Below are 24,826 nucleotides of genomic sequence, written 5' to 3'. Positions count from 1 at the left end.
AAAATACTGTTTAATTTTGATTTTTAAGGAATTGACCATAAATTACCGTTTCTTATCTTGGAATTTGTGAAAAAACAAGTTGCTGCACAAAGGGAAATAAAATACTTCTTATTTCCTTCTTCGAAAATGCACAAAATAAGGGATTGCATTACTGGTGATCCCCAAATCATGTTGGGATTCATGACAACAACATCCACGTTGAGAGATGGAGATTATGTAGAGTTTATCACGCTTGTGTGTTTGGGGATGGTAAATAACCTCTTTGTCATATATTGTCATTCTTCAATTCTGTGCTCGACAAATCTCTTCCCATCTCTTACAAACATGACCTGAACATCGCAAGTTTTCCTTGAATGTTACGTCAGAAGGTAAGTGATGTGTCAGTCGGACAGTGACAATAGTCTCTATAGTTCCAACTCAAACTTGTTTCTAAAACAGTGGCGTAACTGCATATATGCTTGCCTTTCACGGCAATCCATCGGTCCGACCCGTTGAGTGAGTGTCCTTTGTAAAAGGGAAGTTAATCTAACCCTTGTCTATGAGACGTTACATTTCTTGCCAGACTGATTGTCCTATCATAACGTTAGAAAGTGCAGTCAGATGTTCACACAACGACAAAACGAAAAAAGAAACAGTTCGGATATATTTCGGCCACACCAACTGTTTTAATTTGGGAAAAAGGTTCAAAGCCGCAGAGGTCTACAAGCGCAGATATGGAAACTGAACTGAATATGAATTGAATATGATCATCATATTGATGAAATGGCGTGTGCCTTTCAAGTAACAGATGGAGGTGTTATCAAACACCTTTATTGGTCACCGTGCACGATTCGATTCCGACGGTAGTTCCATTAGGTCATATATTTCATTTTTACAACATTATTAATGGTGATGTTGGGTGATAAGCGTGAATTTTAACTTCATATTTGCATCCTTGACGTGTATATATAAACACGTAGACTTCCATGAATATATACCTGCCAACAGAAATCATCCAACACTGCCACAGACTGAAAAAGGTAATTGACATTGCTATTTAGAAATCAATTATTTCATCTTTTTTCGGTGCATAGAGGCAATAGGCCATCTATACATGAATAGAGATTGTATATCATATGTATTTAACATTCGAGGATACGAGGATTACTATATTAGTCTCCCAAACCCTAGAGAATAAATGACAAGATTCAAGAAATTTCATCAGATTTGCAGATTTGGTTGGTCCCTGAAACTAAGCACTGTTATGGCAACCATCCTTTTCTCTGGATATATATTTTCAGATATGATAACATTATTTCTGGGAATGAATGTTAGTCTAATCGTATCTGTCATGTAATGGATAGAGTGTCTGCCTTGGGAGCATAAGGTGGTTCTGTCTTATGGCCGCGTCATGCCACATGACTTTAAAATATGGTACTTATTTTTACCCTGCCTGGCGCTCTGCATGAAGGGGAAAAATAAGACTGGCTGCTAATTCAGTGTACCGTGTGGGATATGCATATATGCATATAAAATCTGCAGGATGGTTTCAGTGGGAAAGAACAATTAAAACCTCATACGTCCGGACTAGAACAAGCAGCATTGTCGCAAAGACCTAACATTTTACGTGTATATTTTACATTTTTAGGAATATATGGCTCAGACATTAGAAGTAGATACAGCCGATACGTTATGTTCCATAATGCTTAAAACATATGAATTAGAAATTACCCAAATGGTATTATTTGATATGCAGGTATTTGCATTTAACTGCCACATGAACTCACCAAGGCGTACCTATTCCCTATGTTTACATTCATTAAAACCCAAAGGTTTTTGACCATATAGAAGCAAAAGAGAGATTTCACACAAAAAATTATTGTAAAAATGGATAATGGGAATGAATAACGTTTCGTAATGAAAACCTTCTCTGCTTACAATGCTAGAATATCAGAAGATTTCGACCATTTCAATCTGTTTTTAACCTTGCTTTTTTCGTTCACAAAGCTGAAATATGTTGTTTATATCAAGACACATTGTGAGGCATCATGTTAAATAAACGGATATACTATCATGCACCAAATTTACACCTTCACTCTTAGCCTAGGAAATTACAATCAATAACATTTTGTTATGATGCTCGATATGTCTGTCACGATCTCAGCAGTTTGATGCTCATTCAGAGGGTGAATTTCTTTTGATATTGATTATTTTAGAATAATATGATGTCGTTTTTACTTTCAATGGATTTTATTTATATAGCATATGCACTATTGCCTAGAAGTTCATTCCCCTAACACGCGTTGAGAACGCGTGTAACACGCATGTGACACGGGTGCTCAACGGGTTGCACACGGGTTGAGCACCCGTTGGACACGGGTGTGCAACGGGTGTGCAGCGCGTGTGCAACCCGTTGCACACGCGTGGGTCACTCGTTACACACGCGTGTGCCACGCGTGTAACACGGGACCGGGTTCCAGTTGAAGCTGACAAATTTATCAAATGAATAGTGAGATAAAACCAAACAGTAACATGTGAAATTTGAGTTAATGAGCGGCCATTGAGCTGTGTTCACCAGACCATAAATACAAGGTCGGCCCGTCTTAATTAGTGTTCGGTTGCTAGACTTTTATGGCATGAACCATTCCACTAGGGTCCAGTCTAGCCATTGTGGCTAGCCGACAGTATAACAGTATTGAATTTAGATGCGAGTTTATTGCTAGGGGAACCCCCGTGTTGACACGATTTTCGCGGGTTGGTAAATGTTCGCCATTAATAAAATGATTGTTTGTGGATTGCGAACATATTCATTTTGCCCACATGAGTCATTCCACTTGATTGCAAATATAACGTTTTTCGTTCGCCAAATTTATTTAACAGTACAATTATGATATAGCCGTCACCACTACTAATGTCTCATTATTTCACGTAGGAATATGTCCCATTTCCCCACACCCCACTTTCTGTTTTGTATTTTGAAAGAATAAATAAAAGAAAGTTTTGTGTGGGACACTTTTATACTAATTATAAGAGGATGTTGGAAATGAATATGAACAGCCATGCTGTCTGACTGTTGACAGAATTTGAGATCTTCACAATCACCGGGTGTGACCGTGTAGAATCTAGATTTTTACATTTGCCCAATGACCATAGTGAGTATTGCTGGGGATACCAAACGTAACTGTTTATGATTAGAGGTTGTGAGTACCTATACCACGTAGATAGGATATCTTTAGGATTTTAATCCTTCTTTGAGAGGCATTTAGAAGTTGGAGTACTACGTTAGGATAACTTACTTACTTGCTTACTTACTTTGGAGATTTAACGTGCGCTTTCCGACTGATGCGTATTTCGCACACGGGCCCGGCCAGGCCATTTAATGTGTTTCCGAAAGGGGCGAAAGTGGTGTGTGCAACCCAAGAGGGGGATTTAGGGGTTGCTTATATAGAATTTGGGAATTTTGAGATTTGGAATAGATGCCGATGGGGTTGGGGAGGAGAACTAAGGGAGCTGGGTATGGTGGATGTTTGTTTGTTTATGTGATTTTGATTTGGTAGATTATAGTGTTTTTAGATGCGTTTTATTAGTTCCGTTTTGATTAAGAATACGCCTAAGGCCTTGAAGTTTTCTAGTTTATTTTGTGGGTTTAGTATTGCTTCTAGAGTGAGAGCCTTGTTTAGATTGAGGGTGGTTTGTAATGCGGTTCGATGTTTTAGGTAGTGTGGTGCAGTGGATGAGTGCGTGTTCTGGGGTTTCTGGTTGTTTGCAGTGTGGGCAGTTGCCTGTAGTGTGTTTTTTTAATTTTTTTAGGTGGTTATTTAGGTTGGTGTGTCCTGTTTGGAGTTTAGTGATTACTCTGTCGATTTTTTTTGATGGATGGAGAATTTTTTATCTGGTTAGTGGTTTGCTGAGTACTTTTTTGATTTGGCTATTTGAGTTTAGATATAGATTATGTCATTTTTTGGTGATTTTTTGCTTGTTTACACTTTTAATTTCTGATTTTGTGATGGGTAAGTTTAAGCTTATTTCTGAGATTTTGAGGGATAGTTGAGCTGCCTTATCGGCGTTTTCATTACCGTATATTCCTACGTGGGCTGGTATCCACAAGAAGGTTATTTGTTTGCCTGCCTTAGTTAGGTCGTTGGAGCTTTTAAGTATTTGATTTATTAATTTAGGTCGGTTTTGGGCATTTTTGTTATGGAGGGCTTGCAGTCCACTTAGAGAGTCGGTAAGTATTAGGATTTTTTGTGGTTTTTGGATTTTTGATTATGGAGGGCTGAGGCCATGCTCATTAGTTCTGCCGTGAATATTGATTGGTTGTTTGGGAGTCGAAAGGATTGTGTGGTTTTAGTTGGTTGTGTGGTATGGACTCCGAAACCTGTGTGTTTGGAGGTCGGATCTGAAGATCAGTCCGTGTAAATGTGACACCAATTTGGCCAATTTTCGTGTATGTATGCTAGTGTGGTGGTTTTAGCTATGTTTGGGTCGGTTTGTTTATTTATTTGGCTAGCTAGTGTTGTGTCTATTTTGGGTATTTTAAGTTTAGGGGTGAAGATATTTGATTGTTTGCAGTTTTGTTTAAGATTTTTAATTTGGTGTTCATTTAGGTAGTTTGTTATTCTTTGGGATATTGGAGTAAGAAAGGGGTGTTTACGAGCTACAGCTTGGTTTTGGGGGCTGATATTTTGGTTTATTAAGTTTTAGATGAGAGGGGTTAGGATAAGATTTGTGGGTGACTTTAATCCTTTCTTTCTCTGTGGGTAATCCTTTCACGTTGATTGGAGGAAGTCACTCAACCAGGTCATGACAGGTCGTGAGTTTACTCACCAACCACTGTGAGCGTGTTTGGCATGACATCTTTTCTTGTATAAACATAGTAACGATGCTCACTCACTGTTAATCTGCTGCAGTTTGCTGGCAAAGTGGGGATAAACCTCAGTGTCAAAGACGATCAAACTTAGTTCGAATCCTTGTTTATCTGTGACATCTCCCAACTGGTGACATTTTCATAAACTTGGCAAGTGATGATGAATTTTAATATTAATATTATTATAGTTTATGAAATTGTTAATAAAACTTTAATAAAATTGTGCTTCACTCTCACGAAAAATACATTGTCTGTGAGTAAATTTATATTTTTATGTCACGTTACATCGGCATTTTTCAGTGATATTGCGAAGAAATAATTACCAGATTTGGGGACTACATGAAACATGGCTGGTTTTACATTTCTGATACAGGTGCTTGACTGACTGAGTAGTTCATGATCAATTAGATATTTTTAAATCAGTCAAGTTTGCAACAATAGATGAATAAGTTGATACATTTGGACCGCAGTTACCGATTAACAACTTAAGACATAGAGACAGGGAGGGAGGAGATATATAACCAAACCTATGGTCCTGTTGAGACAGTTGACAGTTAGAACGTTGAATTAAATGACAGTAAATAATTTGAACATTCTCCAGTAATATCATAAAATACATCATAACTCATAACGGTCCGAGAGTGTCAAGCGTGGGAAGGCACGGCGTCGGCTGGCGAGCGTGTGTGGCTAGAAGTCTAGCGGCGGTATCCTTGTACAAGTACAGACGGGGTCGTCCGTTTCGCTTTGAACAACCACCCCACCCTGACTGTAGGAGTTATATAATCGGTGCGCAAATAACTGTGTCAAGTCCACTGCCGGGCTGGTGCGGTGTCAGTGTCAGCGATGAACATGAATGCTCAAATTATAGACCTGTAGCACTCACAAGTTGCTTAGCCAAAATATTTGAAAAGTGTATATTCAATTCTCTGATAACAGCAAATATAACCTTAGAAATAGATTCAACATACAAACAATCAAACACAGACCTATGCTTAAGGGGCACTGATCTAACGCAATTCCCCGGGACTGGTTGTTGCCTTTGTTATTGTTTTTTCCCAGTGAGTACCCGGATGTATAGCAGAAATCTAGTCTAGTTCGCGACCTCTGCTGCACCATTTGTAAGCGCATTAGTCACTTTTATGGGTGGTAATAAGGGTGTATGGTCACATTGATCACAGTTTTCGAGATAATAAGGACATGTAGGTACCTTTGTGGGTACTTGCTTGGTAATTTTGCGATTTTCGTTTACACTATTTTGACTTGCAACACAAAGTAAATATTTCACCTGAGCATTGCTTTTTTTATAGTGTGTATATTTTTTTACTGTCAAAATGTGTAACATTTTCAAATTTATTAAACGCCTAAATATTCAGTTATTTTACAAAGGGACTGAAAAACATTTCCATCTGTATTATTATGATAACGAATTCCAAACATTTTGATGTTTAATGTCATCACCAAGAGATTGAAAATGTAACGTTGTAAAGTACATTTCTATGTTGTTTGGCTTCTAATCCTACATAATAATCTGTTGTGATGTTTGTAGGCCCTTTTGATCGTCTTAATCAATCTAAAAAAAATTTAGTCAAAATGACAGAAATATTTACACATTTTATAAATTGCCTGAGAGAATCACATTTTACAAATTGACGGTTATATATATACGCTTACAAAGGAAAAGACCTGTGAAAACAATGTCTTTTGCGCATTGAAGAATTTCCCAACCAAGACGTAGAGAAACAAGGACGAATCGGTTCAATGCTACAGCAAATGAAGAAAAACAAAATGCAAATACCATAATTACAACCTACCATATTTATGTGTATAAATTTTAGCCAGCTTCCTTGTTCGAGGAATGTATCCGTGAATATCCACACAAAGGAACAATATCCCACTCGTCTGCAGCTGTACAAAGAAACTTATCCGATGTCACGTGTCTCTGTAACAATCAAATATTTTAAAAGATATATATCGTTTCGGGATATTATAACCAGTGTTCGTTCCTCAACTGATCACTTGGATTGTTTCAGGTGTTTCACACAGGTGTCAAGTCTCAAGGGTCGGCTGAGAAAACCCACGTGACAACTATTTTCATAACGTCCACGGTTCCTAAAAAATCCATTGAGTGATAGATAACATTGAGCAATCAATCAACGTATTATCAGTTAACCCTTTGAACAAAGTAATTTGTTTTTACATCGGCACTTCACGCCATGATATAAGTGTATTCCCTTTGTTTTAGTAAACCTACACATGTAAACACTCACTTTTGACATATCCACTGTGCAAGATAACAGTGATTAATCAATCAACGTATTTTCTCTTAATCCTTTGATGACTAGGAACGATCCGTTGATTTACAAAAAAAATGTAATTCAACTGATCGTTCACCTCTTGCTGGGCTGCCACGTGCATATTACATAACACACATTTCACCTCACTTCAAACCTGGATTTAGATTGAATAATTACCCCCAGACACAATAAATGCCAAATGGGAACCTTTGTCAGGTAATCTAAGTGGTGCTACCACTAACTGTACCTGTAATACATTCATTAACTGATCATCAAGTGAATGACGACAAATACACAAGTGTAGGGTTATACGAGAAAACGTGGATGACAACAAGGGAGTAGTAATCGTATTATCGACGCAATCCGAAATCCCAAAATGCTTTCACTGCATGGATACTTTTTTTAGTATTAATTTATAACCATCTGGGGTATTTCTAAATGACGACATCCGATGAGCTCCGCCGTTCTTTTTGTCTGTTTGTTTAGGCTGAAGACATTTATTTAATTAACATGCGCCCTTTGTCGAAATCTTTATAGATCACAGTTAACCAATCAGTGTTTATGCAAAAATGCGTAAAATAAATCTTGCCTCCAGCCTCCAAGTTTATTTAGCTGTCCTTGCAGACGGTAGCCCAGTCTCTGGTCACGCTCAGTTGCGTTGCGTATCATCCGGGTACTCACGGGGGAAAAAACAATAACAAAGGCAACAACCAGTCCGGGGAATTGCGTTAGATCAGTGCCCCTTTACTCATTTCTTCTGGATATGATCAACCTGCGGAACCCTCTATCCGATGAAGTAACTAATGCTCGCTCATTAAAAGAAATCAAATCCTTAATTAATCGTTCTGATGCAATTATTAATAATTTTGACTTCAAATATGTTCATAGATCATGCCAAATTGTCCTCTGTCGCCTTAGGCTCGGCTGCAGTGACTTAAACGTTGATAAGTTTAGACGACATGTATCAGACATACCAGACTGCACTTGTGGATATCACCTTGAAGATGCAATTCACTTTTTCTATACCTGTCCAAAAATACGATAATATCAGAAACACTGTGTATTTCTACACACATGGGTATGGTCTAAAAATGATATTACATTGCAGTAGTTAAGCAGTTCTACAAACATGACTCTTCTTAAATCAGTTCACGACATCATTGTCAAAACCAAAAGGTTTGAGTAGCTTAAGTTTATGCATGTAGTAAAGGAAAACTGCATTACCTTATTTCACAGACACCACTTGCTTCAGTGTATTGGCTTTGTGTATTTCATTTGTGCATTTTGTATGTTTATGTTCAGCACTCTCTTATATATATCCAGCTGTTGTTAAGTTGTTACCTGGAGAAGTATTTACATAAGCAAGTTTTGCTTGTTTACCGATCCAAATTTCTTTTGAAATAAAAATACGTTTAAGCCAACACAGCTAACCCTAAAACACATGATTGTAAACTATTCAAAAAGGGGCACAAATCTCTGGCTTCTTCCCGGGTGTCGGACTCAAACTCAAACTCATTTATTCTTAGAAAAACATGACATACAATTATCTACAATTTTTATTATGTACAATTTAACAAAAATAATAAAAATAGGATACGTGGATACTAATACAATTTACCAATTGTATTGTACACATTGTTAGAATAGATCTCTTACACTGTTAGTGGTCATAATTTTCTTAAATGTTTGGAAACTTAAGATATTGCTTATTTAAGAGTTCATATCGCCGTTGGTGAAAAGCTTCACATCGGCATAAATAATGCAATTCATCTCCCACAGCTATAGAATCACAGAGTGGACACTGGCTATCTTCCCTGGGAATGTTCAGCCATCGACCAGTTTCAACTGGTAATCCTTGGTTAGAAGTTCTGACTTTTAGTATTGGGAGAAATATTGATTTTGAAAGCAGTAGATATTTCTCAAATGAAGGTTGATTCTTCAGGTAATACGACCTCTGGATTTCCGCTTGGGCTTACTAGCTGCCGCGAGTCAATTTGCTCGTTAACGCAACCGAGCGTGACAAGAGACTGAGCTACCAGTCTGCAAGGACAGCTAAATAAACTTACGCATTTTTGAAAACTGATTGGTTACCCGTGATCTATGAAGATTTCGACAAAGGGCGCATGGTAATTAATTTCTTCAGCCTAAACAAACAGACAAATAAAGGCGAAAGCTCATCGGATGTCGTTATTTGGAAATACCCCTGATGGTTACAGTTTAATAATAAAAAAAGTATCCCTGAGTGAAAGCATTTGCGGATTTCGGATTGCGTGGATGATACAATTACTACTCCCTTGTTGTCATCCACATTTTCTGGTATAACCCTACACTTGTGTATTTGTCGTAATTCACTTGCTGCTCAGTTAATGAATTTATAACATGTATACTTAGTTGTAGCACCACTCAGATTACCCGATGAAGGTTCCAATTTGGTCTTTCTTGTACCTGGGGTAATTATTCAATCTAAATCCAGGTTTGAAGTGAGATGGAATGTGAGTTATGTAATATGCACGTGGCAGCCCAGCAAGAGATGTATGATCAGTTGCTTTACTTTTTTTGTAAATCAACGGATCATTCCCAGACATCAAAGGATCAACAGGAAATACGTTGATTGATTAATTACTGTTATCTTGCACAGTGGATATGTCAAAAGTAAGTGTTTACATGTGAAGGTAGGTTTACTAAACCTAGGGAACACACTCATATCCTGGCGTGAAGTACAGATGTAAAAACAACATACTTTGTTCAAAGGGTAACCGATAATACACTGACTGGTTGTTTCATTGTTATCAAACTCAATGGATGTTTTTAAGAACCGTGGACATTATAAATATAGTTGTCACGTGGGCTTTCTCAGCTGACTTGGCACCTATGTGAAACAACTGAAACCATCTAAGTGATCAGTTAAGAAACGAACACGGGTTATAATATCCGATACATTTAAATAACGTTTAAAAACGATATATTTAAATAATTTAATATATTTCATATATATTCCAAATATTGTTTCCAAATAATTATTATTAAAGTATTTGATTCTCACAAAGACATTTGACATCGAATAAGTATTTTTGTACAGCTGTGTTACGACGTAAATTGTAATAAAAAGGTAAATTGTAATACTTGCAGCAAATTGTAATAATTTTGACGTAAATTGTAATAACAACGTAAATTGTAATGATATTTGACGTAAATTGTAATACGCAAATTGTAATAAAAATTGACGTAAATTGTAATAATCTCTACTTGCGGTAAAATGTAATAAATTCTTACGTAAATTGTAATAACCTTACTACCGTAGTGTCCAAGACGCCAATTGAGTAGAAATGATCTTTGTCAGTTGAGCTTGCGTTTCACATGTACAATTCGAAAAATTCTGTGTATGATGACAAACGTACAAAACTGTTAAGTTAGGGATGGTTGGTATAGGCTTTATCGTACAATCGTCATTAAAGGGTGGTGTCAACATCGATAAATTTAAATGACTGAAAGATCCATCCCCAGGTTCAAAATGATGGGTTACACAACCGTATATTCGACAAATAACTTAATTGTGACATATTGTTCCATACTCTTATAAGGCTATTCAAGATGTTTTTTGCATGACTTGCTTCAACAGTACGTTCACCAGTTCGACACGACTGAACGAGTGATGACGAAGGGTACAAACACAGGCTGGTCAACCAGTGTGTCGATTTGCAGTGGAAACGCTATACGAGTTGATAAGGAGTACATGATCCTTTTCTTGAAACAAACGAGGGAATTTAATCATATTTATACAATTCATTTTATTTTGACGAAGAATTCAAATACAACAAATGAGTTGACAGATCCCGTGCATACACAAATAACATCCGGTATCTTCGGATAACTCTTGTACAGTTTCAAAGAGTAGACGAATTATTATAAATTTCTTGCAATCAATTGCTGAAATATATCTGCTTGTATCCAAATAGAAAGGAATTGAAAATTTATAATGAAAATATGTTTGTCACTAAAGTAAATTTTCTCTTTGACCTTGAAACGTACTTGAAGATCATTAAACTCGACAATCGTTGGTGGATTGCGCCAAGAAACCTTGATACGAATTATATACGTAAAATAATCCCCTGAAAACATAACCTCCTCTGAAGATTAAGAGGATTAAAGTAATTTGGGCTAACATCAAGCACTGTAATACCATACTCTCTTAAAATTCCAATGAAATGACTGGTGACTTACCAAAAAGTCAAATTATATAACTAGTTCTAATTGCCTACCCTTATCACTTTTTTTTTTCTGAAATTGAGTTAAAACTTCTAAATTTGAGACTGCAATATATGTCTTCAGAGGGTATTTCATACACTATGTAACAACTGTTTAACCCCATTTCAAATTTGGTTTCATGCTGAATCGCTCTTTTCAATTACTGCTAACACACTTTAAATGCAAGGAAAGCATCCCAAACATATATTTTTATATATAAATACATTGTGTTGATAACCACGTACTTAACCTAAAGAAAAAACACTCAAATGAGTTTATATATACTCTTCAAAAAAAGAAACTTGACACTGACTTTCAAAATGTAATATAATGCGATTGTTTCAAAATAGGACACAGAAACCATAATTGAAACACTGTTTGAAGATCAATGTACACAATGTTCAAAACATTAATCGTGTCACCTAGACAGACACACGTACACGATACAGTTAATGTCACATGGGTACAGAAAATGTCAGTATCGGTTGTGCCCACCACGTGCATCAATCAAGTTGTCAATAACACGCTGTTGGATGTGCTGCCATTCATGCTGAAGTGCATCAAAAAGCGCGGGAAGTGTTTGGGGCGGTGGATTCCTTCTGCGAACGCGTCGATCCAACTCGTCCCACAGATGCTCAATCGAGGACAAATCTGGTGACCGGGCTGGTCAAGGTAATGTCTGGATGTTGTTGTGCTGTAAGATGTCCTGACAAACACGTGCAATATGCGGTCGAGCGTTGTCCTGCTGGAACTGTCCGCCATGAACGTTGACGTGAGGAAGAACGTAAGGCTGTAGGATCAAGTCTCTGTAACGCACACCTGTCAATGCACCTGCCACATGCACGAGAGGCGTCCTACCACCGTGATGAATTCCGGCCTATACCATGACACTCCCGCCGCCAAATGGGACAACCTGCTGCACACAGTTGGGGGCGTAACGTTCACCCCGACGTCTGTAGACACGTGCGCGCCCATCAGCACGAGTGAGTAGGAAACGGGACTCGTCAGTAAACAGTACATTTCTCCACCTTGCACGTGCCCGTCTAACCCTCTGTTGGCACCAAAGCAGACGGTCCGCCAGATGACCTGGGGTCAATACATGACGTCGAACAGGTCTTCATGCAAAAAGTCCAGCCTCCCTCAGTCTGTTGCGTACCGTTTGATCTGATATTCTGCGTACCCCAGGGATCTGTGTGGTTGTAGACGTGGCTGTGGTAGTGCGGTCTCGGAGGTGTCACAGCCGGATGTATCGATCTTGTGCTTGGGTTGTCACCCTTGGTCTTCCTGACCTTGGTCTGTCGTCAACTCTGTTAGTGTTGTTGTATCGGGTCCACAGTGCAGAGATTGTCTGTCTGGATACGCCAAAGTGCCTGGCCACTTCTTGCTGAGTTGCTCCAGCTTGTAATCTCCGAATGGCGTTGTTCCGTTGAGCTGCATTCAGCCTTGGCATTCTGTCACCGCCTCTACTGCTGTTATAAGGACTGTATGAACAGCCGTTGATGTGGATTTTTATACCCATTCAGCAGGGGGGCCTACATGCCTAAATGCAGGATCCTGTGCTGCTCGTTTTTACAGGCGGTTGCGTTTGGATGAAGCTGTAAAATTGATCCCCAAACGCTACGTATATGTGCTTTGCATGTGTTTTCGCGAATTATAGACACATCATCTTTCTGTTTGACTTATTTGGTTCTCATTTAATGTAATTATTTTAGATATTTGGCAAAAAGTGGTTTTACATCTATGTCAAGTTTCTGTTTTTGAAGAGTATATATACAACAATGTTCGACATATCAAGTTTCAAAAAGTTCTCTCACCCCACACTAAGTCATATTTAATGACGATTGTACGATAAATGCTGTACCCAACTTCCCTAAACAGTTTTGTACCTTTGTATATATATATATATAATCCAACTGTTCGGAGTACAGTTAAACATTATATATATCGAGCTATATTCGTACCGAAAAATTATATATATCGAGCTATATTCGTACCGAAAAATTATATGTATAATTTTTCGGTACGAATATAGCTCCAGATACTTTCGTCATGCAGTGAGAAAACATGCATGTTTGACACACACAGTTATTTAATTTGTGAACAGTAATCCTTATACAACTATTGATATGTAAAGGGACCTTGAAAAGTAATGATACCAATGACATAGAGCTCACATTTACTGTCATTACATACACACCTACATACGCGCACATACATACATACATACATACATACATACATACATACATACATACATACATACATACATACATACATACATATGTGTTTGTGTGTGTGTGTATGTGTGAATGTATGTGTGTGTATGTGCGTGTGTGTGCGTGTGCGTGCGTGCGTGCGTGCGTGCGTGTGTGTGTGTGTGTATGTTTGTGTTTGTGTGTCTATGCCGATGAGGCCCAAGTATCGCAACAACAGTATGATTTGGTTTCTTAGATAGTTACTCGTCTTTTCATCAGAATTTTAACAAACATTTAAGTATGTTGTAATTTCATTACAGTACCTGTTGTTTGTTGGAATTACTTTAATCCTCTTAGGAGGAGGTTATGCTTTCAGGGGATTATTGTCCGTCTCAAATTAGTGATAAAAAATGAAAAACGTATTCTCTACGAAGAATATACTTATGTCTTCGTTGGACATACTTTTATCTACGTAGAAGATACGTTTATCTAATGTATTTGCTACATTCTAATTCGTATATCTACAGGTTTGTGTTTCTATTTTATCTTTTAAAATATCTTACTTTGTTCATTTGTTACATTTTGTATAACCTTTAATTGCTCATATCAGCATTTTTGTGGGACCTCTCACAAAGTAGTGTCACTCATCTTTCACTTGGAACTATATGTAGAAGTGCAGTCATAGATATGATACCAATGACATATAGAGGTCGTATTTACTGGCACACACACACACACACACACACACACACACACACACGCACGCACGCACGCACGCACGCACGCACGCACGCACGCACGCACGCACGCACACACATACATACATACATACATACATACATACATACATACATGTGTATACTGATGAGGGCATAGTGTCGGAGATAAATATAATTTGATTTCTTAGATAGTCACTATTCTTTTCATTGGAATGTTAAGAAGGTATGCTATAATTTCAATATTTTATTACAGTGCTTGATGTTAGCTGGAATTATTTTAATCCTCTTAAACCCCCAGAGAAGATTATCCTCTGAGTTAATTTTTGTCCGTATATATGTCACAAATTAGTGATAACTTATGAAAAACGTAATTATCTGTTTCGACAATTATGTACCGCATTATACGTGAGGTACCAAATTTGGTATAAAGGTTGCTTGGCGCAATCCACCAACGATTGCCGAGTTTAATGATCTTAGAATACTCTTCGTATAAGGTCAAAGAGAATATTTACGTTAGTGACAAAACCCTTTTTATTATAGATTTCTCACCCTTTCAATTTTGATCAAAACAGATATATTTCAGCAATAATTGAATGCAACAAATTCATTATACATTCTGATGCTCTTTGAAACTCAACAAGACATGCCCGAAGATACAGGATATTATTTGTGTATGCTTTGAATTATGATTTCGTGCCGTGATCATGATTGATTCTTTTTTTGTTGTTGGGGCAAGGAGTTATTATCCCAGCAAAAGTTGTCAGTAAGTTGTTATTAGTTCTTCATGACATATGAAAGGAATCCAGACAGTTAGATTTATTCATTTATTTCAATAAATATACATCTTCCTATGAAAGGAAATATTTTATGTTATATTAATGATCCATATGTTAATCATACATTGCTACAAATATTGCATAAGTTAACATGGTTTGCATTTATTAATTATTATTTCTTTATCTGTGAGAAGTTCACAGAGATCGAGAATACACAATATCTAATAGTATATGCAATGTAGGTAAAGAATATCCACGCCCCTCTTTTGATATAAATAAAAACATTGTATATAATGTAATGTATTAAGTATTATCCTTTCCCTTGCATGGGAAATCTATGCTGCATTTGCTGACGACTGATTTTTTTCCTTTGACATTGCACAGGAGATCTGTCACTCATTTGATGTATTTGAATTCTTCACCAAATATAATGTATAAATACGATTGAATTGTCTTGTTTGTTTCAAGGAAACGGTCATGTGCTCCTTATCAAATTAAGTAAACCTCCAATGCAAATCGACATAATTTCAGGGTCCGGTTGCACAGAGTTCTCTTCGGTAACTCGTAACTCAATGTTACTGCAATGGACTCCTAGCTAAGCTACTATTAGATGATAAATCAATTAACCTATTTGTCGAATAGACGTACCTAATGTAATCCATCATTTTTAACCCGAGGATGGATCTTTCAGTCATAAATTTCGATGTGAAGAGTTGCTAGAGTATTATTCTAACAATACAGACATGACGCAAGCTGCACGTAAAATAATTGATAAAGGTAGTCCTTGCGGTTTCACATACCTACATGTACATCGCCCAGGACATTGTCATTATTTGCTTTACACCCTTTCGAGCAACGTTAAAAAAATTGAAACTTGAATAATAATAAATTGATATTATGTATATGAACATGTACAAATCAGCTTGCACACAGACTACTGCAGAATGACATGTCATCCATGTGCTAGTTTAGTTCAGTTTAAACATATTTTATTCACAGAACCAAAATGAGAATTGTATTGGGGACTAGTTCTTGCAACTTAGTAAACCCCTCTCCGCATAAAATATGTACAAATATACAGTTGCAAAATAAATAAATGTGCTTCAGTCAGTAAAAGTCAGACTTTCCACATTTACACATCAATATATTTGTGTAAGTTTGTTACGTTATAATTATTCCATTGTGTATATTACTACCTACTTTACCAATTGAAATATGATTCCATTAGGTTAAATATGAACAATTATGATGAAAATCGTCAATAGGATATATTGCAATTAAGTACAAAACACACAGAGTATTTCTCAAATAAATAAGAAAACTAAGTTCATTCTAGTAATTAATCCTCTTCTGGACAACCATAGAAATGAAATTCCAATGCGTTTATATATACATATAATTATACAACAATGTACGATAACGACCTCAATCCTCCCCCACACCCAAACTTTAAAGACGATTGTGCGATTAACCCTGTACCAACCCTGACAAGGATAGGTTCTATTCATTTAACGCCTTTGACACTAAACTTATAAGGTTATTACAATTTACGTAAAAAGTTATTACATTTTACCGCAAGTTGAGATTATTACAATTTACGTCAATTTTTATTACAATTTGCGTGTTACAATTTACGTCAAAATTATAACAATTTGCTGCAAGTATTACAATTTACCTTTTTATAACAATTTACGTCGTAACAAGCTGCATACGCAATGGATATGGTTCCTTTATGTTGATATTCTCGGATACATTATAACTTTGGTAAGTTGTAATAATGATATTTGCATTTTGTTTTTATTCATTCGCTGCAGCTTTGAACAGAATCATTCTTGTTCCTTTCCGTTTGGTTGGGAAGTTTTTCGATGCGCGATAGACGTTGTTTTCACAAGTATTTTCTTTTGTAAGCGTTTATATGTTACAGTCAATGTGTAAAATATGATTCACTCAGGCAATTTATTTAATATCTAAATATTTCAATCATTTTACAAATTGACTGAATAATCTGTCCATTTATTTAACCGACTGACTAAAAATGATAAAGACGATCAGAAGAGCTTAAACACATCACAATATATTAATTATGCTAAGAAAAGAAGCCAAACAATACAGAACTGTACTTGGTGATGATATTAAACATATACAAATATTTGGAATTCGTTATCATACTAATAAAGATGGACATATTTTTCAGTTAATTTGTAAAATAACTGAATATTTAGGCGTTTAATAAATTTCCTTAGTGAAATCTGTTTACATTTTGAGTGTAAACATATACACACGGTAAAATAAGCAATGTTCAGATGAAATATTTACTTTGTGTTGCAAGTCAAAATAATGTAAACGAAGATCGCACAATTACCAAGCAAGTGACTTATCAAAACTTCATCACCATTACCGATGCTCCCAACAAATATGCCTACATTTCAAAAACTGTATTTCATTTTTGTTGATCAATGTGAACATACGTCCTACTATCAATAAAAATGCGCTTACGAATGGCGAGCACAGGTCGCGAACAAGTCTAGATTTCTGCTATATCATCCGGGTACTCACTGGGAAAATACAGTAATGCACAGGCAACAACTTCTCCCGCGGAATTGCTTTAGATCAGTGCTCCTTTGTACGTTGAAATACTATATATTGTGAATGCCAAAATGATGTATCAAGGATCAAGTAGAATATACATTGACAGTAGCGCTGGGAGTTTATTCAACAGACCCGTGAAAATAACACTGCTGTATCTTATTATTTATTTTAGATGACGCAGTCAAAGCTCACTTCTCCTGGCGGCCATTATCGAACGGCCAGCTAAAACACAACCCCGCGCTTACGTCTACAGGTCTCCTGTAGTACGGTAATTAGTATTCTCTCCCTCAAGCGTATCCTCAATGATATAACCCACCCTGATTAATTACATGCTGCTCTTTTCCAGCCTCACGGCTATGGAGCTGAGATAAAGAGTCCAAGTCATCATAAAGTAATTAGGGTCCAATAAAAACAATGCGCCGCCAAACTTCATACATATTATCACTGAAAGTCGTACTACAGACGGTTAATGTCAAATCACAATAAAAGCATTTCAATGGCAATAACATGTTCCAGGACCATGTATTCTCTTAACACCATCGAATTTAGAAGAAGAAATGGTCGTATAAAACAAGACAGATCTATTTAATCACAACAGTATTCATGTTATTCCCACAAAATCACATAAAGAAAGGAGACATTAGCAAATACATGTGTATTATCATTTTTCGTCAGGATAGCAAATTTTTCTCTCCTTGTTTCCACCTCCAGGTTCAGTTTAACACGGGTCCTCCTTTGGTCAAAAGTTTGTTCCCCCTCTAATGAGTGTGTCACGCGTTGCACACGAGTGGCGAACGGGGTGCACACCCGTGGCGGACGGGTTCCACACGAGTGACCAACCCGATGCACACTGGTTGCGTAACGCGTTGCCCATGCGTGTAAGGGGAACGAACTTCTAGGCAGTAGTGTATATAGCACCACTTGCATTAAGACACCACATCTCTTAATAAAATACAACAATGGGCTGACAAATGGGGCTTCTCCCTTAACTCAGAAAAAACAACAGGAATAGTATTCAAACATAAAAACATGAAACCCGCCTCCCCAATCCTCCAGCTAAACAACAAAACAATCAAATTTCAAAAACAAACCAAATTCTTAGGACTTATTTTCGATGAACATCTCACCTGGGATGCTCACATCCAAATACTAACAACTAAATGCAGTAAAGACCTAAACACCCTAAGATGCCTAACTGGCTCAAACTGGGGAGCCTCCAAAGATACCCTCCTCTCACTCTACATATCACTAATTAGATCAAAACTAGACTACGGCTGCGCCATATACAACACCCTAAACAACTCTCTATCTAAAAAAACTTGACTCAATACAATATCAGGCTCTCAAACTAATTACACGCACCCAACATGGCACCTCCTACACTTCACTTCAGGCCTTAACAGGTGAAATGCCACTAAGTCTACGCAGGGAACAGCTAAGCTTAAATTTCTGGGCCGCATCCCAATCAAACCCTCTAATCCAAAACTTAATAAACCAAGATATCAGCCCCAAAAACCAAGCTCTAGCTCGTAAACACCCCTTACTTACTCCAATATCCCAAAGAATAACCAACTACCTAAATGAACACCAAATTAAAAATCTTAAACAAAACTGCAAACAATCAAATATCTTCACCCCTAAACTTAAAATACCCAAAATAGACATAACACTAGCCAGCCAAATAAATAAACAAACCGACCCAAACATAGCTAAAACCACCACACTAACATACAAACACGAAAATTGGCCAAATTGGTGTCACATTTACACGGACGGATCTTCAGATCCGACCTCCAAACACACAGGTTTCGGAGTCCATACCACACAACCAACTAAAACCACACAATCTTTCCGACTCCCAAACAACCAATCAATATTCACGGCAGAACTAATGGGCATGGCCTCAGCCCTCCATAGTCAAGAATCCAAAAACCACAATAAAATCCTAATACTTACCGACTCCCTAAGTGGACTGCAAGCTCTCCATAACAAAAATACCAAAAACCGACCTAAACTAATAACTCTAATACTTAAAAGCTCCAACGACCTAACTAAGGCAGGCAAACAAATAACCTTCTTGTGGATACCAGCCCACGTAGGAATATACGGTAATGAAAACGCCGATAAGGCAGCTCAACTATCCCTCAAAATCCCAGAAATAAGCTTAAACTTACCCATCACAAAATCAGAAATTAAAAGTGTAAATAAGCAAAAAATCACCAAAAAATAGCATAACCTATATCTAAACTCAAATAGCCAAATCAAAAAAGTACTCAGCAAACCACTAACCAAACCAAAAATTCACCATCCATCAAAAAAAATCGACAGAGTAATCACTAAACTCCAAACAGGACACACCAACCTAAATAACCACCTAAAAAATTTAAAAAAACATACTACAGGTAACTGCCCACACTGCAAACAACTAGAAACCCCAGAACACGCACTCATCTACTACACACACTACCTAAAACATCGAACCGCATTACAAACCACCCTCAATCTAAACAAGGCTCTCACTCTAGAAGCAATACTAAACCCACAAAATAAACTGGAAAACTTCAAGGCCTTAGGCGTATTCTTAATCAAAACGGAACTAATAAAACGCATCTAAAAACACTAGAATCCACCAAATCAAAATTACATAAACACACAAACATCCACCATACCCAGCTCCCTTAGTTCTCCTCCCCAACCCCATCGGCATCTATTCCAAATCTCAAAATTCCCAAATTCTATATAAGCAACCCCTAAATCCCCCTCTTGGGATGCACACACCACTTTCGCCCCTTTCGGAAACACATTAAATGGCCTGGCCGGGCCCGTGTGCGAAATACGCATCAGTCGGAAAGCGCACGTTAAATCTCCAAAGTAAGTAAGTAAGTAAGACACCCGTGGGATAATATTGCGTTTGTGCCAATGGACTCTCCAAAAATTAAGCGCTCATTGCTATTATGGCTGTGTTGTTCTGGCCCCAAATCTCCTGAAAAAGTAATTATTCATTGTCAATAAATGAGGACAACAATTGTGACATTTAAGAAAGTGGTAATCGAAATATTGCTTGAACGTTTCATTATGCGTATTATCTACAAAATTAGCACGTGACAGGTCCGTTGATGCTAGGAAATGACAATTCTGATCAGAACATGAGTTCCTGTGACGAGATTGTGAAAGGGCAATTATCACTTATAATTATTCCAGTTTGCTATTAATATAGCATATATATAGCATCACTTGCATTAAGAAACCCTTGGAATAATAGTGCGTTTGTGCAATTGGACTCTCAATTATCACTTCTAATTATTCCAGTTTGCCTCACCGCTTAACTCACGGAATCCTGAGACAGTATATAACGACTTCCTGCAATTAACAATGCTCCTGTTGGTCGCTGGTGTGATCACCATGGTGTGTCTCCCCCTGTCCGTTCTTGGCGCTTCCGATGATAGAGATGCTCTTATATACAAAGTGGAAATCTTCCTTCCCCCCAAAGAGGGAAGAGACGAGACTGCGGACATACAGCAGATTAAGGAGACGGTGAAACATCTAAATGACATTGATGTTCTCTTTTCATTTAAGGTCTGTACAATTGTGTTACTAACAAGACATGTACACATTCGTTAAAAATGCATAGCACATAGGCGATCACCAAGTTCTTATAATTATGTATCCCTTATATAACAATACATACCAAGGACAGCATATCTACATCTCTGTTAGGAGATCTGCAAACTGACACTCAAAATTAACTGGTTTTGATAGGACGAATAATTATAGGGTTGTATAATTTGAATCGAAGAACCCTGTTAACAGATAGGTCCACGGCACTAATTATTAAATCATGAATATATAATTTACTGGATCATTCAGATGTGCATAGCCATACATATTGCATACACATATGTCTATATGAAATAATGAAATGTTACTTAAATAAAGTCGCACAAAACGGGAATTCCATGACATATGTTTGTAATTTCTGGATAAAAAAATAGGTCATTGAAAATACATACAATTGAACAATAGTAGTATGTGCTGAAAATAAGTCGCATGTATTTCTTATTTTTTTGTTTGAGCAGGAACTCGGGAATCCAAGGATTATTCTTAGTAAGTCAACTTTCCAATGTTCTTTAGTTATCATTTTACATTTTAAACGGTTCGTATTTCATTCGGTATTCCTTATTCCTTGGGACATTTGCCACTGAACGTTACACCATTCAAGGTCTTAGTACAAGCCTAAAACAGTTGTATGATATACACCTGGAAGTCATCCAAAATTGAAGTCATCAGTGACGCAAAAACAATTTCTGAATCAATTCCCTATTTTGACTACGATGTGTTCCCCTTCTTTATACCTCTTCTGTGGTGGTTAGTATACTTGGAAATTTGGGTACGAATTATTAACAAATGACATATATTTAAGTTATTCAATATGTTTATATGTGCTTCTTTCAAAAAGGCTGAGGGATGCTACTGGTCATCCTCTCATGTTGGGACTCACAGAGACAATATCTTGATTTGTCCTTTTATTTGGCAAACTGCTGGAAATATGATTTCCATAAACTACATGTAGTTTACTTACATGTTATATGTATTCGGGTATTGACATGACCAATCATCCTGCATGTGACTGTAAATGCATTTGGACGTTCAGAGAAAGATATATTGTTTGCATGTAAGTGGAACATTTAATTCATCCATACATGACTTAATGCAAAGACATTCTTCTTCAAAATATATTTTTATTGCATACGTTTTAGTTCTTGACGTTGAGAAAGCATGCAGTTGGCCTCAACTGACAGGCTTTCTGTCAAGCCAGGGATTTGAGTTCAGCGTCACATCCCTCTACCACTGCAGTGACTTCGCCAAGGAGCTTGGTCTCAACCTGCCCAACGACATGTGGGTATCATCGTTCGGGAATGATGACCTTCTCATGGAAAAGCAGATATTTCCTGTGAAAGGTAAATACTACATTCCAGACGAAGCGCCAGAGGATTATCAAGCGTAATAGAGTATCACCTTGAGGTTATCCGCATGGTGTCAGTGTTGCTGCAAATAGTGTAATCGGAGAATCAAGAATATATAACAACATGGTCTTGAGCAAATACACTCCGAATGTTGACAGATGTGAAGCAATCTATTGTAAATGTAAATAATCTCAAACGAAAGTCGGATACCAGTGGTCAATATGCAAGGTACTAAAAGTAGAACAAATATGTCCCAACCTATTCTATGTATATCTAACAAAACATGAAACTTCATCCCTTCTAAAATGTGGTGACGCATCCATGAATGTTGGATGAAAGGGAAGCTGAATTTATAAATGAAATATCATTTCACGTGAAACAAAACTATTACATGATGGTGTAAAGAAATAAAATCAGCATTGGCCAAGTTTGGTTGTGGCTATTGTGTTTATAAGTTGAATGGATTGAATGAAAGTAAAAGAATATATAAACACATTTTTCTCACATGATAGATACTACGTAGGCATAAATATCCTAATCCTTCATTACTGCTGAAGTGCTGTTGTGTTCACCACACGGGGTGGTGGGGTAGTTTGGTGAATAAAGCGTTAGCTCGTCACGCCGAAGACCAGGGTTCGATTCCCCTCATGGATACAATGTGGGAAGCGCATTTTCCGGTGTCGGCCTTCGTGATATTGCTGGAATATATGCTTAAAGTGGCATAAAACCGTACTCACTCAAATATGAACTGTTCACCACACCTTGTTATTAAATCCATTCTGAGATTCTTACTACATCATAAGCGTGTGTTTATGAATCCCTATCAAATGGTGATAAGAAAACCAAGAAAACGTTCAATCAATAAACGAACGAACTATTTCTATAGTCTTTAACCTATAGTCTCATGAATTACCTCATCAACCACCATGTCCATTCCAGACTTGTCAACACTTGAGTACATAGAAAAGCTGAAGTGGACATTCGAGAAAGATTTAGCCATTATTAAAAACGGTCAGCCAGCGGAATGTTTCAAAACTCTCGCAGAGTTTCCGGTTGAGGTAATTATGATAATCTTCATTACAAATTTCTTTGTTTTAGTGTCTTACTTTCTCTCTATAGAACTTGTAGCCTTCAGAAATATGCAAATGTGACATATCAATAGATAATTAATGTTGACTCAGTTGTTAATCTGTTGTCTTAATTATTTATTTATTAGAATTACAACCACGAAAATGCATCTTCACTATCTCAGAACCCCAATACTTTAACAACTGTATTATCGTTTCATGTTATGGGATTTTAGTATATTTTAAAAAGATTATGTGACAGTGGCATGCATTATAGAACGTGATATGTTGTGTCACAGCAGGGCAAGGCAGATACATAGAACGTAATCGATAGAAATTGGACGAATCACTGTGACGTCATGCTTATTCTCGGTTGTCTCCACAACAATATATGTATTGATGTTTATCGCAGTAAACAAAATGTTCATTGTTTATTAGCAATGATCATATTTCAAATCATTTCAGCTGGTGTACTTCGGCCCAGCTAGTCAAAGTAAGATGGAAGCAGAAGAAGACCTATTGCATGGACCTAATACCTTTCACAATGAAGTCTCACGCATAGAAAAACTTGATGATTACACAGGAGTGTGCCAAGGAGACTAAACGGATGTGACAACTGTATAACTGAACAGATATTTAAACAATATTTAGAACACAGAAATCTTGATGAAGATGCGCAACAAACGCATTGTATTTTACTGACAAACATTCAAATAACAAATAGTTTGAGTTCGTTTCCGTGTGAGCTGGAGCACCTGGTGACGACACATAGTGTCATAGAGCTGTGTCACGTTGATAAGTATTGCAGTTTGAAATTTCACATGAGGGATTACTTGAATGTATAACATTCGGTTGTAGGCCAATCACTACATGTACTATTGATGTCTTCTGACCACCACAAAATGCAGCGTCTGATTTTCTTAGTTGCAGCATTACTGCTTACATGTATATCACGGGGATCTGTTCCTTGCACCTGGCAAACCACTACAGGCAGCCAACCACAAGAATGACTTGACAGTGACGCAGCAGGTGGGGAAATCAGCAAGTGTCATTACCAGATAAGATCGACACGTTCGTATCCTATTCTATGTAACTGTCACATTACTGAGTGTGGCGTGAAACAACAAACAT

General features: G+C 37.2%; 1 protein-coding gene across 1 annotated transcript; it reads left to right on the top strand.

Moving 5' to 3' along the window:
* The first annotated feature begins 972 nt into the window (after window positions 1-972).
* LOC125374818 lies at window positions 973-24,495 on the top strand. Its single transcript, XM_048386481.1, has 6 exons — window positions 973-1,019; window positions 20,974-21,240; window positions 21,741-21,768; window positions 22,422-22,622; window positions 23,568-23,686; window positions 24,161-24,495. The coding sequence occupies exons 2-6, from the start codon at window positions 21,037-21,039 to the stop codon at window positions 24,296-24,298; spliced, it is 690 nt and encodes a 229-aa protein (XP_048242438.1). The 5' UTR covers window positions 973-1,019; window positions 20,974-21,036; the 3' UTR covers window positions 24,299-24,495.
* The last annotated feature ends 331 nt before the right edge of the window (window positions 24,496-24,826 follow it).

The sequence above is a fragment of the Haliotis rufescens genome, unplaced genomic scaffold, assembly GCF_023055435.1.
Source record: "Haliotis rufescens isolate VD_foot unplaced genomic scaffold, xgHalRufe1.0.p SCAF_10, whole genome shotgun sequence".
Lineage (NCBI taxonomy): Eukaryota > Metazoa > Mollusca > Gastropoda > Lepetellida > Haliotidae > Haliotis > Haliotis rufescens.
The sequence above is the reverse complement of the archived record's forward strand: the minus strand, read 5'-3'. Positions and strand labels throughout refer to the sequence as shown.